Source organism: Meleagris gallopavo, chromosome 16 (assembly GCF_000146605.3).
Source record: "Meleagris gallopavo isolate NT-WF06-2002-E0010 breed Aviagen turkey brand Nicholas breeding stock chromosome 16, Turkey_5.1, whole genome shotgun sequence".
Lineage (NCBI taxonomy): Eukaryota > Metazoa > Chordata > Aves > Galliformes > Phasianidae > Meleagris > Meleagris gallopavo.
In genome coordinates, this window is record NC_015026.2 from 1,615,795 (window position 1) to 1,633,279 (window position 17,485).

At 48.4% G+C, this 17,485-nt stretch overlaps 2 protein-coding genes across 6 annotated transcripts in view; one reads left to right on the plus strand and one right to left on the minus strand.

Annotated features, from left to right (window-relative positions):
- The window catches only part of RHBDF1 (rhomboid 5 homolog 1), a 30,206-nt gene extending 12,813 nt beyond the window's left edge, over positions 1 to 17,393 (minus strand). Inside the window, exons 1-4 of one of the 5 annotated variants that reach the window (XM_019620696.2) lie at positions 16,098 to 17,393; positions 7,153 to 7,288; positions 4,987 to 5,117; positions 2,614 to 2,718 (exon numbers count right to left, since the gene is read on the minus strand). In XM_019620696.2, the coding sequence (XP_019476241.1) occupies positions 2,614 to 2,718; positions 4,987 to 5,117; positions 7,153 to 7,266 (350 nt within the window). In that variant the 5' untranslated portion in view covers positions 7,267 to 7,288; positions 16,098 to 17,393. Of the gene's footprint in view, positions 1 to 2,613; positions 2,719 to 4,986; positions 5,118 to 7,152; positions 7,289 to 7,392; positions 11,384 to 13,391 lie in introns of those variants that run through there. The other 4 variants (XM_019620695.2, XM_010719401.3, XM_010719400.3 and 1 more) reach the window with 4 other exon arrangements.
- Positions 17,146 to 17,485, plus strand: part of GTF3C1 (general transcription factor IIIC subunit 1) — a 38,879-nt gene continuing 38,539 nt past the window's right edge. Inside the window, exon 1 of the mRNA XM_019620605.2 lies at positions 17,146 to 17,404. Coding sequence (XP_019476150.1) covers positions 17,146 to 17,404 — 259 coding nt within the window. The remainder of the gene's footprint in view (positions 17,405 to 17,485) is intronic.

Genomic DNA, 17,485 nt, shown 5'->3' on the forward strand with positions numbered 1-17,485 from the left:
AGTTTTAGCAACCTGACAGGTCCTGGTCAGAAATGTTTAACCATCAACAGCACTGTTTTCCCTCTTAAGACAACAAAAACAAATTCAGTGTATGTAAAGAACAGTTGACTCTGACTTTTTCTAGAAAGAAAAAAGAGGCGATGGAACAGAAATTCAGAGAACTTGGTGAAATATTGTTTTTTTCCCTCCTCTAAAAGACACTCACAGAAAACACTTACCATCTTCAGGCCAGCTCTAGGTCCCCATTGTGGGGCTGCAGTTTTTCTCTGGAGCTTTTCCCAATGGCCAGCAGAATTGTTCCCTCCCAGCCTCCCACCACACTCCCAGAATATCCCCAAATTCTCCATCTCATGCTGCAGGATTCCCATCCTGCTCACAAGTAACATCAATGGCAAACGCTTGCTGTGGTCCTGTCCTCTCCTGAAGCAGGCAAACACAGCTCTGAGCTGCTGGTGGCAGAAGCAGGAGCACAAGGCTGCAGCCACAAAGCAGGTTTGCTGCCAAGTGGCTGCTGTTGTGGAAGAGCATTGGGTCAGAAGCAAAATGCTAAGGAAGGCAGAGGGATAGGTCTTCAAATACTGCAGGAGAAGCTAAAGATCACCACAGCCCTGCCAGTCCTTTCCCACTGTGGCTAATCCTGCATTAGAAGATGGCAAGTTGCATCAGCACACAACTGGCCCAGGTGTTGAAACCTGAAAACCCTTCCAAGCCAAACCCAAAAATCTCACCTCAGGCCACTGCTTACAGGTAGGATTTCCAGTTGCTGAGAAGGAAGACCTCACAAATCACAAAGGGAGTATCAAAACATACACTAACATAAGAGGGTTACATCTAGAAGCAGGTCACACTGGTGAACTGAGTCAGAGCACCAGAGACAGGAAACTAAATCCTGTGTTTTACTTATTGCAGCCTGCAGAACAAAGATACATATCATCAACCAGCAACTGAAGACGTCCTGCCACTATGTAAAAAGATGTGAATTCAAAGCAGGCTTTCCAGCTCACACTTGCAGATGCAAACCACCAACCATTGCCAAAAGCACTGTTATTCTCCCAGTGACCCAGAACAGGCCCTCCAGCAGGCACAAAATCAGGTGAGCTATTGCCAGCCTTACCTGCCCTCACTGAGCCAAACCTTTCCAGAACTCCTCAGCTAGTCACTGGGTGCCATCCCTAGAGAAGGGGCTATGCAGGTCTCAAAGCACTGCTCTGTTGTCACTGTGACCCACAGCAATCTTTGTCCCAGCTCACAGCAGACAGGCCTGGGGTCAGAGCCTGGCCTGCAACAACTGAAGCAAGTCCACAGACAGGCACAATGCACCAGCTGTGCAGATGCACAGGCACAACACACATCACAAAACATTCTCATAACACAACTCCCAACTTTCATAACCAATATTTGGACACCAAGGTGGCCCTGGGTGACAAGCTTGTACATGGGGCCACTGTTAGCCTGCTGATGAACACTGTGCAAAGAGCTGTGCCTCAGAGCTCTGTGAAACTGCATTCCCATTAGCGTGGAAGGACAGGCACTGCCACAGTTGCTCTGCACAGCAAGTATCACTCCCAAACTGCCAGGGACCACTGCTCGCCCAGGGCTAGGATAGGGATCTGTCCCAGTCTCTGATTATACACAAGACAGTCCAGGAGAACCTTATAAACTGAGTTTAGAGCATGTGGAGCACTCTGGAGAAACAATGAGAGCTCTGTCCAACCAGGGAGCCCCATTATCTGCTACAGATCCTGCAGAACTAACCAGCAATGAATCAGTACCAAGGGCAGGCTCTTCTATCAACTTAAGCTAAGCAGCCCTGAAAGCTAAAGCCCAAACACCAGCAGACATAAATGCAAACACAGCATCAAAGTGGCACCTGGCAACGGTGATGAGGAAGGTAGGATGGGAAGGAACATCTGGGCATTGGGTCCAGTCCCTGACAAACACGAAGTCACCATGTCTGTCTCATTCAAAAGTTCACTGAGTTCTAGTATGAGGGTGGTGGTTGATGGGCTATTGAGCGACTCCAGGAGCCCAGAGCACATCTCTTCAGTGCTACATAAACAAAGGTCTCCACCTCAAAGAGAAGCCAGTCACGTTAGGATTAGAAAATTCATGATGTTGACAGGAAAAGGGTGGATGTTATAATGAATTCACCAGCTCTGAGCTTCATTCAAACCACATCTGTTTGGTGCAACTTTCTCTCTTTCCTCTTCTGCTTCAAGAAGGCTTTGGGACCAAGATACACATATTTCACATGTTGCATTAAAGCTAGCAAGGACAGGCTGCACGGCGGCTGCCCCAGAGCAATACTGCAGTTATGGTGAACACCAGGAGATTGTCAGCTTGTTAGGAAAAACAGAAAGAAGTGAGGCTGGAGAGTGGGCAGTTTGTTAGTCCCATGCTATTTATTGACATCTGCCTAGATATTTAGTAGGAGTGACCATTGTTTTCTGTTAGATATGCACACGGGAACTTTCTCACTCCCATCCATTTGCAGGCCTCCTGGTCAGGCCTTGGAAGGCAACGTGGTCTCAGCAACAGCCAGAATCGGTGCAGTTCACAATAGCCCTTGCACACACATGCAGGGGTGGGTTGCACACTTAGTTCTACCAGTACCTGAAAAACGATCGGGGCAAGGACTGCCGCTTTCTCAGGGAACTCCTGCCCACCCGGTTCCCCTGAACAGGCAGGGTCTGACTCCTTTGAAACCGTACCTGTCTGCTGCAAAGAAAAGAAAGCTGAACGGAAAGAGCCCACTGGGCTGTGGAGGCAGGCAGCAAGCTACGTCTAACATTTCCCCATCTCTTTAGTCAACCCCATCAGCAGCAATTGTGCCGCAATGCACGTGACAGCAGGATCCAGGAGGTTGCTGAATCCCATTGGTGCATCTGAATCTCTGATGTACATCTCCCATTGGTCTTGATGACACCACGGATGCTTCAATCCCCTTCCACCCCCAGACCTCTTTAATCCACCTTCTTCAGCCCAGACATACAACTTCAGATCTCAAAAGACGGCTTTGGACACCACAGAGTGAAACACCAGAGGTGTCAGCAAGCTGAGATATGATCTCTTTGGATACAGGTGCTTGATGCCACTCAAAGTGTCCTGGAGCCATTCTGGTTGACCCTGGCAGGGTCTCACCTCAGGCACAAGGATCTGTGCTGCATCTGCTGCCTTGTGTGGACATCTCGGACATTGTAAGAGACCGGAAACAGTGTTAGGTGCCAACACTCAAGCAGCTGAACCATTCCTATGGCCTTATGTTCTGGACCACATACAGTTGACCTTAGGCTCATACTTGATCCGTGTCCTCCAAGCCCCATGAAAAGAAAGGGATGGAGTCCTGCTGCTAGAACAGTTTCACATTCTGTGTTTAACTGGGGCTGCATTAAGCAACAAACCTGGAAGACAGCCTCCCTGGACTCACAAAATAAATCCCAAAGACATCCTCATGGATATATGGTCTGCAGTTCTTTACTGCACACCTTCCTCTGCTGTTCACTGGTTTTTAGGCTACCCTCAGTACTTTCCAATTCCCTGTCTTTGTTTCTGATCCATTTATTTCATGCTTTTATTGCTAGTTCCACGTCTCACACATTTCCTGTAATTCTGCCTCTCACAGTCTTTCCCACTGCTGCGCCTGCCTTCCTACCTGCATTCCACAGTGCACTGCAAAAACCATGTACAAGCTGCAATTCCTCCTGGACAGAGTCTTGGCTGCTCTTCATGTTGTACAACAGCCTGTGTGAGAAAACTCTGCACTGCAGAATGACATCAACCCCCTGCACTCAGGATTACAAAACTGCTACCCAGACCATTAGGCACAGGCACGGATGCTGCCACCAGCTGGTCCCCAACACTGCCATTACATACAGGCATGGAGGACATGACACAGGTCTGTCAGTGCACCAGCCACATGTGCTTGCCCATGGCCTTGATGCTAATAAGTAGGACACTGGCATCTCCCTTGGTATCCAGGAGCTTCACCATCACTGTCTAGCCCTCTTTTGCTCACTGTAGCTCCATGTGCCCTGTCTGTAAGGACTTATGGGGGAAAGGGCTGCCCTGGCCCTTCCATACAGTGCTTCTTATGAAGACCCCTAAGCAGCATTCTCCAAGGATATCTTCTCAACCTTAACAGGCTCTTGTCTAACTGTCCTGGCACAAAGACTCGCAGAGGCCTGATTTCAGGCCATGTTGAGGGCTGGATGGGCAATGAGGTGGATAAATAAATGCTTGAATGACTGGGCCCAGAGTATGGTGAGCAATGGCACTAAGTCTAGCTGGAAGACAGTGACTAGCAGGGTATTCCAAGGGTTAGTCATGGGTTCAATCCCATTTAATATCTTCATTAATGATCTGGACAATGGGACAGCGTACCCTCAACATGTCTGCAGATGACACAAACTTGTGGAGTGGGGGATACTCACAGGGTCATGCTCCCATCTGGAGGGACCCTGACAGGACGAAAAAAATGGGCTGGGAGGAAACTCATGAAGGACAACGAGAAGTGCAAAGCCCTGCACCTGGAGAGGAACATACCCAGACACCAACACGTGCTGGGGGCACCCAGCTGGAAAGGAGCTAGGGAGAAAAGCCCTGGGGATCCTGGACACAGCATCATATGTTGCTAGCTACACATCAGGCCCTGAAACAGCCAGCTTCTTCAGGCACAAGGGCAATCAAAACTTATCTGTGATCGGCAAGAACCATTCACTGTTCTGATCAGCACTATTTTTCTGTCAGGACTTTGCTCCTCACTTATTAAAGGCAAGCTATACAGCACCATCAGGCTCATATATTGAGAACCTATCTGCACCTACCCTCTACCTCAACTTCATGGTAAGTAACAAGGAAGACAACTCAATCCTATTTTGACAGCATGCCTTAAAGTGCCAGGCAATGGGAGAATGAGAAAACCATGAAAAAGGACGGCAACAGATGGCAGAATCCACTAAACCAAGCTCCAGGAGCTCAGCAGCTCACCTCTTGATGGTCTGGGTGATTGAGGTCTGTCGTTGTAGCACCGGTCTCCTCACTTCATGAGGCAAGGAGGGCACACGGCTGTTGTCAGCAGGCATGCTCACACTTCGTAGAAAGGTCTGGCGTCTTGTTGGCTGGAAAGGAAAGCAGAAGGGGAGTCAGCATTCTTAGAACTATGATCTACAGGGCCAGCCAGGGTGTGAATCACTCAGTCAGCAGCACAACAACCCCCCTCTGCCCCCAGCCCAAGCCACAAGCTGGGTGCACACAGCCTAACAAGAACTGAGTTCATGACTGGCTAATGTGAAGAAACAGGACTGGATCTGCAGAACAGAGCAGTCAGCACTTGAACTTGGCATCTGCAGAGGTTGTTTTTTTTTTTCTTAGTTTCAGTGCAGACTGGCTCTAGCCTAGCCCACAGACTGATGTCCATCTGCAGATGGGTGTGTGACAGGAGCTCCTGCATCCTTCTGGCTTTTTTCTAGCCAGAAGGAACAGAGATCACAAGCTCCTAGACCACTGCACAATGTAAAGTAAAGCACACCAAGCAGGGCCAAGTGAAATTAGCTTTATAAATAGCTCTGCATCTGCACTAAAAGACTATGAGAGTCGTGGGTGGGTCTGTGCTGCAGTTGCTGCCTGGCACAGGCTAAGCAAGCTGGGAAAGCCACATCAGCTTTGTTCATAACCTAATTGTCTGGATGCACTCAGGTCTGAAAGCTCCTAGCACCTCCTGGCTGAATGTCACCTGCCAAACCTGACACAAATCACCAGACTGCTCTCAGCCCATCCTACTAACTGCCCCAAGGCTGTTCTGCATGAATTTTTCATTAGCTTGGCAGATACTATCCCCTTTCTAAAACACAGACTGAGCAGATTACCCCTCTGCTTCACTTGCCAGTGAACCAACTGCTTCTCTGGTCAGACACTATCTCTAATTGCTTGAAACTCTAGTCCTTCTAGCCAGACAGATAAAAACTTTCAATAATTTTTATTCTTTTTTTTTTTTTTTTTAAGTTTTTTTAAGTTTTTTATATGTTAAAACAATGCCTAGACACTCCAAATTTAAGCCATGGGAGCCTGTATGCACTCCCACACACTGGGCTTTCAGAAAACATTACCTACGCCAACTTCCACTGTTGTGTACATAATGCCTCTCCAGAAGAAGCCTCCCTGGATTTAGAGATTTCAGGTAAAAGAACATCCATCTAAGCCATAAGCAATTCAGAAGGCTTTAACCTACACAGTTAAAACCCTGTGTTCTCTTCTGATCCTCGCAAAAAGAACCCCAATCTCTTTCCCTCCAAGGGAAGATCAAGATGAAGGTGTACCTGCCAGAAGTCCATTTTGTCCTTGGATCAAAGAACAGCAGAGGCCAGTCCATGTTTTTCCAAGAACACAAATGCCATTTCAAGACAAGCACACCCTCGACACCCCTCCAGGGAAGATGCAAAACCTTCCATTTCTCTGAACCCAGACATCACACTCCACTCATGGACCTGCTTTTGGTGCAGGCAGCCTATTATCCTGCAGCAAGGTCACGAGCAGCCAGCAGTCATCTCACCCACATGTAAGAGTTTTTGCCACTCTGAAGCAGATTCCTGTTATTCCTCCTATTCCCAGCAGAAACATGGGTGCTCTCATGCTTTGCAAAGTCCCAAATAAACTATCACTTCATCTCTACTCCACCACTCTTCAATAACACTTATTTCTCCTCATATGTGAATTTCTTGCACTCATGCTATTAACAGCTTTGTGCTGCCAGTAACTGTTCTTTCTTTGCTGTTACTGATGACAGCCTGTCATTATCTTGGCTAGTCATAAGTCAGATTAATTCCCTGCTCATTTCAGCCGGAACTCCAGCACTTTCAGGTTGGTGTTTCTCTAGAAGCCCTTCACTTCTTCAGTTCCTTTAAGGAATTCTTGTTTAGAAACCTCAGACTCACATCCACCCCTACAATCCTCACACCCAAATGGCCACCTTAGATCCACTGATCTAAAGTGAAATACACTCATTTTTCCTCAATATCCCCTTCAAGGGGCAGCCTGTTACTGGTCCCAGTGACCTCTCACACACAACACTGGCCAGGGCTGCTGGTGACCACACAGAGGCATGCTGTCAGCACAGCAGGGCTCTGCACATCCCCTGCATGACCGCAGTCCCCATACCTGCACTGGCTCTTCTGGCACCGGCACAGGCACTGGCACCGGGATGTCCAATTTTAACCATGGTGGCTTCTTGCGCTGTAAACTGCTCGTGCTGTCATGCCGTGCCTCCGACATCGTCCCACGTTTGTCTTCCAGCCTAGGAGAGGGGAAAGATCACATGTGAGGAGGAGTCAGACACATCCCTGATGCAGGACATGCTGTAGGGCCGGGCCGACCTTCTCCCGGCTGCCATTCACAGACCTGAGCCTTGCATGGGACAACTTCCAAGCGTTGGAGAGGGTTCAGAAATCAGAGCTCGTGCAGCATTTCTGAGGCTGGGGGGCATCACGCCAAGTGCCAAAGATCACAGCTACAAGTTTCAGAGTTACTCCCCATTAAGATTTTCTGGGACTACTGTGAAATCCAGATTCCAGAAGAAATAGTCATAATTATATCTTAATTAGATCTGGAGCCAGTCCAACCAGCTAAGTAACTCAGTGCTAAAAGCTGCTGACCTCTCTCTAAAAACAGCCTGTGACTCACGCAGGCTCCCTTGCCCACCCAAAGCCACACAGCACCATTTCCCTACTAACTGCTATTTGGGAATTAGCAAGTGGCCACTTATAACTGCTTCTTCTAATCTCCTTTAAATGTAATCATTTTCCAGAAATACAACGTAGCACACAGACTAATGCAAGTGCAGCATGAACATCAGTTCAGCATTAATGACAGTTTTCTAAGAGTGGTTTTCATACATAAATAATAATTATACGGTATTTAAATAAAAATGAGTTACAGAAACACCAAAGCAACCAGAGCGACTCTTGCCCACTCTGCAAACTCTTCACCTTCTCCAGCATGCAGCGAAACAGAGACTGAGCAACTTCTCCAGGCTGTGAGAGTAATGACTTTGCTGCACATGCTAATAGAAACGGTTAGGAAAACTGATGTCACTGGAGGAATGAGATCACAGACCTCCATAAGTGCCTTCTAACCTAAGCTACTCCACAAGCACATATTTCTTTCTTCCTTTCCTAGCACATGCACAATAGCAGGCTCACAGTGGGAAGCACATGTGCTGAGTAGGCCAACAGACCCAATTCCTTCCCAGCTTCCTTGTGCTGACCCAGACCACAGATCCCACAGGAGACAAAACCCAGCAGGGTGTCAGCCTTATCTTCGCCCGAAAGCAAACAGATGGAACGAGCATCCCAGTAACTTTGCAGGTACGCACGATTTGAGAGGGAGCAGAAGAAAGCTCTCGTTGGATTAAAGCTCAGAACTGTTAAAATGTAGGCACAATTTATTCTGAATGCACAACAAATCTAAAATGTAAGGTGGGAATTCTTCCTTGAGCATGGGCAGGGCCAGAGAGGCAGTGAGACCTCCGTCTGTCCTCAGAGACATCCAGCACTCAGCTAAACAAGGCCTGAGCAGCGCAGCACACAAACCAGACAGCCTGTAAAGGGCCATTCCAGGCTAAATGAGGCTCTGGTTCTCTGACGCTGCCTGCCATCTGCGGCACTTCTACCAATTCCCACAGCTCACCCCAACTGCTCTGGAAAGGGAGCCACACAAACAGTGAGGCTTACCAGTGCAAACAGTACGTGGTGGAGGGGGAAGCAGGTCAACAAAAGGGAGAGGAGGGTGACCTGGACTGGGTTAGAAGAGGAGAATCTCATCTAAAAGTGGGTGACGACCAGCTGCTAGCAGAGTCACACAGGCTGGGCTGGCTGCCAGGAGAGCAGGGCTCAGCTGAGCTGGAACGAGGGGAAGGGACAACTCAGTTGTAGGTGGATGAAGGTTTGGGTTTCAGCAAATACCACAGGCCCCCAAAAGTCTGGGAATTCATAATCTGGCCTGTACAGACATACTCTTTGTACACACACCACCATCCTGCATCCTGCATGCACGCCTCACAATAAAAGGTCACAATTCCTTACTTTGCTCCATTTATAGCTGCAGAGGTGCCTAAAAGCATCTGTTCCAACTTCCTACGTGATGCAGATAGTGAGGACATTAGGAGGGCTCCTGCCTGCTCGTGTGCACTTCTGAAAGGGATTTGCTGGTGCCCACACTTGCCCCTTGCTCAAGCATCACCTAAAAGAGCATCAAAGCTAGCAAACATCTCAGTACCAGGCAAAAAACACTGAGTTTCACACTGACCCCATGACTATTTTCAAGAGATGTTCCAGGATACAGTATCCACGTACTTAACCAGACCAGTAGGCTTGGTTTCAAAGCTGATCGCATTGACACATATTTCATTTGAATGGACACATATCCTCAAACAATCCCTACTTCTCAGTACTGCCTAATCAGTATTTTCAAGAGATCTTTGAAAGCAGCAGGATAAGATCATACACAGTATATCCACGCAAGATCAGGCCAAGCGTCTGCCTAAATCCAGTATCTCATTACCAGAGGATGCCTGGCAATCAGTACAGAGCACAGGATCACTTGACAGTCATATCTCCCTGGACAGCCACTACATGAGCTATGAATAACTCAGGGACTTCTTGTGCCAGAGACATCCTTTGCATTTAACTATTCTGTTTTCATCTTTAGATCCATCCAATGATTTTCCTTCCAGAATCTATCAAAACTCCCTTTAGAAACCAATGCAATCTTTGATTGCAGCCTTTTAGTACTCATGACTGCCTGTGGCAGAGCAGAAATGCATGCTGTGCGACGAGCTGTCCTCCTCAGTTTGTCTTTAAACCCGATACTTCCTGCGTTCAATTGATGCCTCAGTTCTTGGGCCAGACGAGCAAATAGTTTTTCCCCGTCTCTCTTCTCCACTCCAATCCTGGCTGTACAGATCTGTTCCAGGCCCTTCCTACCATCCTCTTTGCACACACTTTGGGATACCACACTGAGGACAGAAGCTCGGGGGCTGTCAGAAACAGCTGGAGGGAGGCAGAAGGGCTCTATACCTGCCTGCACTGCTGGCACGTTCACTGTCCTGGCTGAGGCAAGCAGCAGGCTTCTGAGCAGAATGGCAGCAAAGAAGTCAGGATCCTCAATATGCTCTCCAGACAGCAGCCAAGGAGGCAGCAGAATTGCTGTGGGCCCAGCTAGCAGGGGGAAGGCAGGGAGTCCGAGGAGAAGCAGAGCAGCAGGGTGTCAGCCTCAGTGCTGCCAATAACATCATCTAGCATGGATCAGACCCAACTAGTTACAAGGATTATCTCAAACACCAGTGCAAGCCAGATCTTTAAAACAAGTCAGATGGAGGGCTGAGGGCAGGCAGGGATGGAGAAGGCAAAGCAGGCTCATGACCCTGTGTGCCAGGGGAAAGCTGTTGAGGAACAAGCACCACCCAGGCTTTGGCTGAGACCTGCATTACATCCCTCACTAAGAAACCCCCTTGGAAATAAAGCAAGAGCATCAACCCTGTCGTGGTGGGGATCTCTCCTGCTTTCCTCACCAGTGAGCTCAGAGGAGATGTGAGGCTTTACAGAGCCGCTGCCCAAGGGGCAGACTTACCCCGGTGAACATCAAGGTGTTTCACCAGCACAAAACTAATCGTATCCAAAAGTAAATTACTTCTTGTTGATCTGACATTGGTCAGAATTGCAGATAAGCTCTAAACAACCTGAGACAGGAAGGGTAGGACCTGCCTGTTCAGTGATGGCTCACCGTGATACCAGCTTAGCTGAAACACCAAACCAGGCGTGAGTCTTTGTCACCTGCCTCCCAAAACACCTCCCGTCTAGAACAGCTTTCAATGGAACCGCACACCATTTCCTCATCTCTCTCCCAGAAATATATGCTGTCATTATGCACTGACCCACTGGTAGCTCTGATGAATGCCCTCAGGGGGTCAGAAAAACAGGTGAATTTATCTGAGACGCTGCAGGGACAAGCTAACAACACAGCCTACAAAACAAGCAGGGACCAGGAAGCAGCTGTAATCGTGGGACATAGAGTGAGGGACAATTCGTGCTGATGTCAAACCCTGAGAGCAGGAGGACAGCCTGCCCCACCTCACCCCAGCTCTGGGCACTATCCAGAGGCAATGGCAGGAGCTCAAACAAAAGGTGCTTGAGCAGGTGGCTGTAGAAGCAGACTGTGTAAAGGCAGAACACAAGGGGTACTACTGAGATGCTGCAGTGAGAATCAGCAAGGCAGGCTGAATGCAAAAGTCATGGGGAAGTTCTTTAATTTCTGTGGCTACACAAGCAACCAAGCCAGCACTGAGGGATCTCACTTTGAACCACTTAATGTAATTAGCTGAGAAATACCAGTGGAAACTTCCTGTCTTGGAAGACACCAGGCAGATCCATAGACGGGAAATACGAAGCTGCATTAGAAAAAAAAGAAGGGGGAAAAAAAAAAAGGTTTTGGATTTCATGCAAAACCCTGTAGGCTGATACTGGTACGCAAGAGATGCAAGGAGTACAAAGCCTCACCTGGGAACCAGGGATCTTGGAGAAGGTTCAGCTACACAGAGCCAGAGGGTCTTAAACACAGGCTGTAAGAACATTTACCAGTGAGGTGCAAATGGCTGTGAGCCAATCACGTGACCATGAAAGCAGATCTGAGGTCCCTTTGAGCAACCCATCTCCCTGATTTTCAGAAGACGTGGATCACGATGGAAACCAACTAAAAATGAGCTCCTATGGGCTTTCAAAGGAGCTCTGCGTAGGACATGAGGGACATGAAGTCTGATGCCCTCATATGGAAGAGGTGAAAAAAAGCTCAAAAAGCTCTCCTGATTTCTGCTGGTGCCTGCTGGATCTGTAGCTGCACTTCTCCATAAACAGGTTAGAAGATGACACCAGCTGCAATCTGCTAACATTCCCAAGGCAGCAGGCTCTCATCTTCCAGGTCCTTTAGTTCCAGCAGACAAAAGGCAGAGCAGCAGTCAGCACACAGAAGTAAACACTAAAATTCCAGCTCTGAAGACACCACAGCCACTAGGAGAAGCGAGCCAACAGCAGCAGTGTCCCCAGCTGCTGTGCTGTCCCCTTCTTGTGTTGGCACAGCCACCCCTGCAGCTGCCTGGTGCAGAAACCAACCCACATCACTCAGCAAAGAAATTGGTTTGTTCCAGCCCTGCTCCAAGTCACCGTGTGGCTCCATGAACACTTGTGGCAGTGCAAGGAGAGGGGAAGCAGCAGGAGCAGCCGCAGCCAGATGATGGAATCGCTTCTCCAGGCAGCAGGGTTTGAAGTGATTGTGAAAACATGGCCAAAAACTCACATTTGTAGCACTGTGGGAAGCTAGCAGTTATCACAAGGGGGAGGTGGTAGGTTCTGCATCCCTTGAGACCTAAATTATTTTCTCAGTGCAGGTGCTGAGTGCGGCAGGAATTAAGTACTACTGTTTCACCAGAGGCAGAGTGAGTTTTTGCTGGAGTCGCTGGACAGGAAAACAACTTCACAGACTTCTCCAGAGCTGACAGCCAAGCCTCACACACGGAGAGCTTTCACAGAAGAGCTTCCAAACTTCCCCTGTTAACCAAAGGCCAGCAGCACCAGCAAGAGCAGCCAAGTACAGCAGACTGGGCAGAAGCACCACCTTTCCCATTCTCCTACAGCATATGTGTCCCAGATGACAGAAGGACACTCGTGGCACTATGCAGTACGTGCCCCAGAGTCCAGACATAGCCCAGATAGTGAGAAGCAGGCACCCAGCTCCGCCTCTGAAAGTAAGCCCAACACAGAGCCATCCACAGCCTTCCCTGAAACCAGCAAGGGGAGCAGCGAGCATAAAACACAACCAACACAGAGGAGGGAGCAGCAGGAAGCTTTCTGGAGCACTCTGGTGTCTTCATCCTGTTTGTGTTTCTCCATGAACACACCCTGCAGCTTTGCATAGGGAATGCTAGCCTGGCACGGCATGTGATAGCCACGTTCCTGCTGCCACATCCTCATGCCTGGCCCAGAGCACGCCGCTTATGGGCTGCACCTGGGCAAGGGCTGATAGCAAGACTGCCTCATAGCTGCAGCAATAGCACATTGAGCACTGTAGCTGAGCAGCTGGCAGCAAGCACCTCCCTTCCCTGGTGAATGACCACTGCCTGATCCTACAAAAGGAGCTGGCTTTTACCTAGATCCACCAGCAGCCCCCAGACAGCTGACACATCTCTGTATGCTTACACAGGACATCAGAACACCGCTGCTGGTCCACTGCCACACTGCGTGCAGCCAGACTGGATAATAGCATAATCACATTAACAACCCAAGTATTAACAAATCCAATTATAAATAACTGACTGCCAACAATGGAAGTTTATGCAGACAAAGGTTCACCTAAACAAGCCTTGCTCTTGCAGCCTTCCCAAAGGTGCCTAGGCTGAGGCAGTAGAGCTCTGGGTTCCCCAGCAGCAGCACAGCAGGCTCCTGGGACTGTGTTCTTCAGCGTCACTGGAGCTCACCAAAACAAAGAAGCAGGAAAGAGTGATTACAGAAACTATTTTTGTACGTATTAAACTCACTGCAAAAGTTCACTGGGACTCCAGAAGACACTGCACTGGTTTGCATTAGTAGCACAAGGGATGCACAGCGAGGGACTGGCTCACCCGCTGGTACCACGGGCACAGTCACTGCCTCAATATGTGGTAAGGAAAGGTTCAAAAATGGTTTTGTCAGCACAGTCATAATCCCACATTAGAAAGTAAAAGACAACAACAACAAAATCCTACCTCTGTACTTTAAAAAAGGTATCCTTTTTCATTGAAATTCTGCATTTTAACTTTGATTTTCTAGCAGCCTGCACATTCATTACAAGCACCGCAATTCAAAACACAAGGAAAGCTAAGAACAAGGCACCAGAATGAATTTCAAGGCAGAGAGACTGCTGGCTCTGGCTGCTTTTGGAATAGCTGCTGCCCATGCACCAACCTCAGCATTAAAAGCAGCTAAGAATCACTATTTGTTGCACTAAACAAAAATACCTCGCTGGCAAATGAGATCAAAACTGCCGCAGATGACAACATTTCCTATGGAAAGTTACATAGATCCACGGTGAATGGCAATCTAAAAAAAAATTCTTAGAGGAAATAACAAACACAGACACCACTAGAAGACGTATATTCAGGAGGGATGGAAGCAGCAGCATTTAAGCCATTCAGGCTATTTTCTTACACGTTCCTTTGAAATGCAGTGCATTCTCACTCAGCATCACACATCTGCTTTCTCCAAAGTGACAGGAGTTCTGTTCCCCTGAATACAACTAAAAGCCCACACACACCAGCAATGCCCACAGCAGTGAGGACTGCTCTTCTTGCAAAAGGAGATGCTCCTGTTGCTCCAATTTCTACTCTTGCTGGGGCTCGACTGCTGGCCATCCATCTTCTCTTTCCTTGTCTAATGGGAAAGCAGTTGTGGGAAGAGCTCACCTTGCTCTGCAGGTGTGTGTTCACATAAATTCATGTGTGCCCCACGCTCCGACTCACAGTGTAAAGAAAAACGATCAACATTCTAACTTTGTTTCAGAAAGAAGAAAAAAAAGTGAAACATTTTTACAATGTAATGTCTAGTCTGAGTGAAAGGCACCTCCTGCCTCACTGCTCCCTCTGAGCTTCCAGTCCCAGGGCAGCCAGTGAAAGGGAAGGCATGCTCACACCTTCTGGCAAAGCAATTCGGAACCAGCTGTCTTCTGCAGCTCACTTTCAAGTACTGATCTTTGCATTCAAGTGAGGGAGAAACGTATCTCCCATCTGCCAATTGCTACGGGGCAATAACACCTGAAACACGGAAGCTGTATTCACCAACCCCAGACATCTGAGTCCCCAAGATTTTAAAATTCAAGCTGCTACAACTTGCACGAAGTTAAAGCTGAGTGAGCGCCAGACCTGCAGAACAGTAAAAGCAGCATCTTGTGCAGCTTCAGGATGATCTCATCCAGATTGTTCCTTCTAAAAGGAAAACCTTCCAAGCAGACACTGCTGCTGACCAGCAGAGCAAGGGGCTGCCTTGCAGCAAAGTGGAAACAGGAAGGGGAGGAGGCAGCTAGGTAGGCTACCCAGAGAAGGCATGATCAGGCATGCCTTCAGATCTCTTCTCCCCTGGGAAGACTTTTGCAACACACTTCTGAGATCGCTAAGAAGTTAAATTTCCTTTAATAATCACTGTTTTAGAGCTGCTGATTACTAAGCCCCAGAACCTCAGAGAGAGTGCCCTCGTGTACTGCTCAGGTCTATACTGCAATAGCTCTAATATTTCTGCAGCACGCACAAAATAGCTTCAACTAAGTTTCAAACAAACAATGCATCTGTAGAGCTGAAGAACAAGCCCAATGGAAATCTTAGCACACGCAAGCCTTATGTCAATTTGGCATTTACTGTCCCTACTGCAAACACAGCACACAACCAATAAACTTGCACTACATAACATTTGGGGACTGAACAGCTGAGGTTGATATGAAGAATAAACTCTGCTTTCACCACGCAGCAAACAGCCACTGTTTGTTATTCGTAAGGATTTGACCAGAGTTTGGGTGAAAAAAACTCTTCTACTGATTTGTTCTTTGTGGTATCATCTCAACACTTGGGTTTTTTTTTATTATTATTTTTTGTGGGGTTTTTTGTTAATTTTTTTTTAAACCACTTCCTCATTCCTAGAGCAGCATGGATTGCTGAGAGTATTGAAGCATCAGGGATGTGATCTTAAGTGGGCTCCCACTAGTCCTGGTGAGCAGCCAAATGAGCAGGACCAAAAAGCCCCTAAAGTTCAGCTAACAGGACATGATGACACACAACCTCAAACCAACACACTGTGCACCAACTCCACCAGCTACTATCTCACTGTTAGAGCTGCCCCAGACCTTCCTGATGGCACTGCCTGCAACCAGAGGGAGGGCTGACAGATAAGGCAAGTCCTGCCCTGCCTTCCCTGTGCTGAGTGAGGGGCTCTGCATCTCAGTGCAAGTTGTGATCCACACAATGAATCTGTTCAAGGCTCTTCAGGGACACAGGAACACAACCATCAGAAATGGTGCTTGATAAATCCACTCACTTCCAAGGTGAAATCTTGCCTGTTGCCTCCCTCGTCTCTGGGGTCTGACTGCTGTAAGGCCTGGAAACATCCTTCCTAAACACTCTTCTGTCACTTGCATGGCAGGTGCTGACCTGTGAGAGGAGTTAGTGGACACTAACAGGCTGAGCAACAAGTCCTAACATCCATTCAATCTATAGTTCTACTTTCCAGGAGCACCGGGACATTTTACCCATGGGCCAGACACAGTAATTGCCATTAAATCCAGGTTGCAGCTCCCACCACGCAAGTTGTAGCTAGAGAAGATGCAACACAGCTCTGTGAGCTGGCAGGCAACGCACACATTCCACGGGTTACCTAAAACAACAAGTATATACCCAGCAGCAGGGAGGCAACCTTACGGTAACAGTGCCAGATCTGCACAGTTCCTGTCTGCTTCATTCCAACCAGATGATGACAAAGTTACACAAAGGGTCTGGCACCTCTTCAGCTGAAAAGAAACTAATCCACATCTGACCTCAGAGGGAAAAAAAAAGAAGGAATCCATCCTCAAGTTTTAACTACTTCTACTGAAACGGGCCATATGATGGTGACAGGCAGGTGGCTGCAGGCATTAATTAGCATTGTGTTTGGTCACAAGTAAGGGTGGAACCTCCACATAAAGGGTGTACGGTCTCCACACGATGTCAAAGCCTCCACAAAGAACTAAGGAAGAAAGGTAGAAGCCACCAGGATTATGGAAGACAGGTTAAAAGTTCTGGAGATGAAGACACAGAAATGTCCAGCCCATCTCATCCACAGGCAGCAGCCCCAGCAGCACACAGGGTGCTCTGCCAGCCCTGTCGCTGGGTGCACTGAATAGAAAAGGAAAACAACCCAGGACTCTTGCTCATGTTGCCCATCTCAGATGTTCAGCACTAAGTGGGCTATGTGCTCACACTGCAGAAAGATCCAATACATTGAATGGAATCAAATTTTTACTATTTATATCTAAGCATGTGGGCTCCGTGCCTGAAATAAACTGTCCTATCATGCTACACTCAGCAGACCCTGCCTGGCTCAGGGCAACATGCTGGGACTTGCTGGCTACTCTCCGGGGCTGGATTCCAGAGGAACAGGACTGATGATCCCAAAAGGAATTCCTATTCCTGCCTTGCGCTCGCTCTCAGCTGCAGCACTTTCAGTCCCCACTGCAGAAGTGAAACGTGCTATCGGCCAGACCCAGCGACAGGGGCTGCTCCCCTCCATGGGGCATCACTACCAGAGCCGACCCGGGAAGCCCGAGTTCCGGGCCCGCAGCCCAGCTGAGGCCCACCCTGCAGAGCAAGGTGTTGCTCAGCCCTGGGCCACGGCTTTCCCCAGAACCTGAAAAGCCAGTTTGTAGGCAGATCTCCTCCGAGTGGATTGCT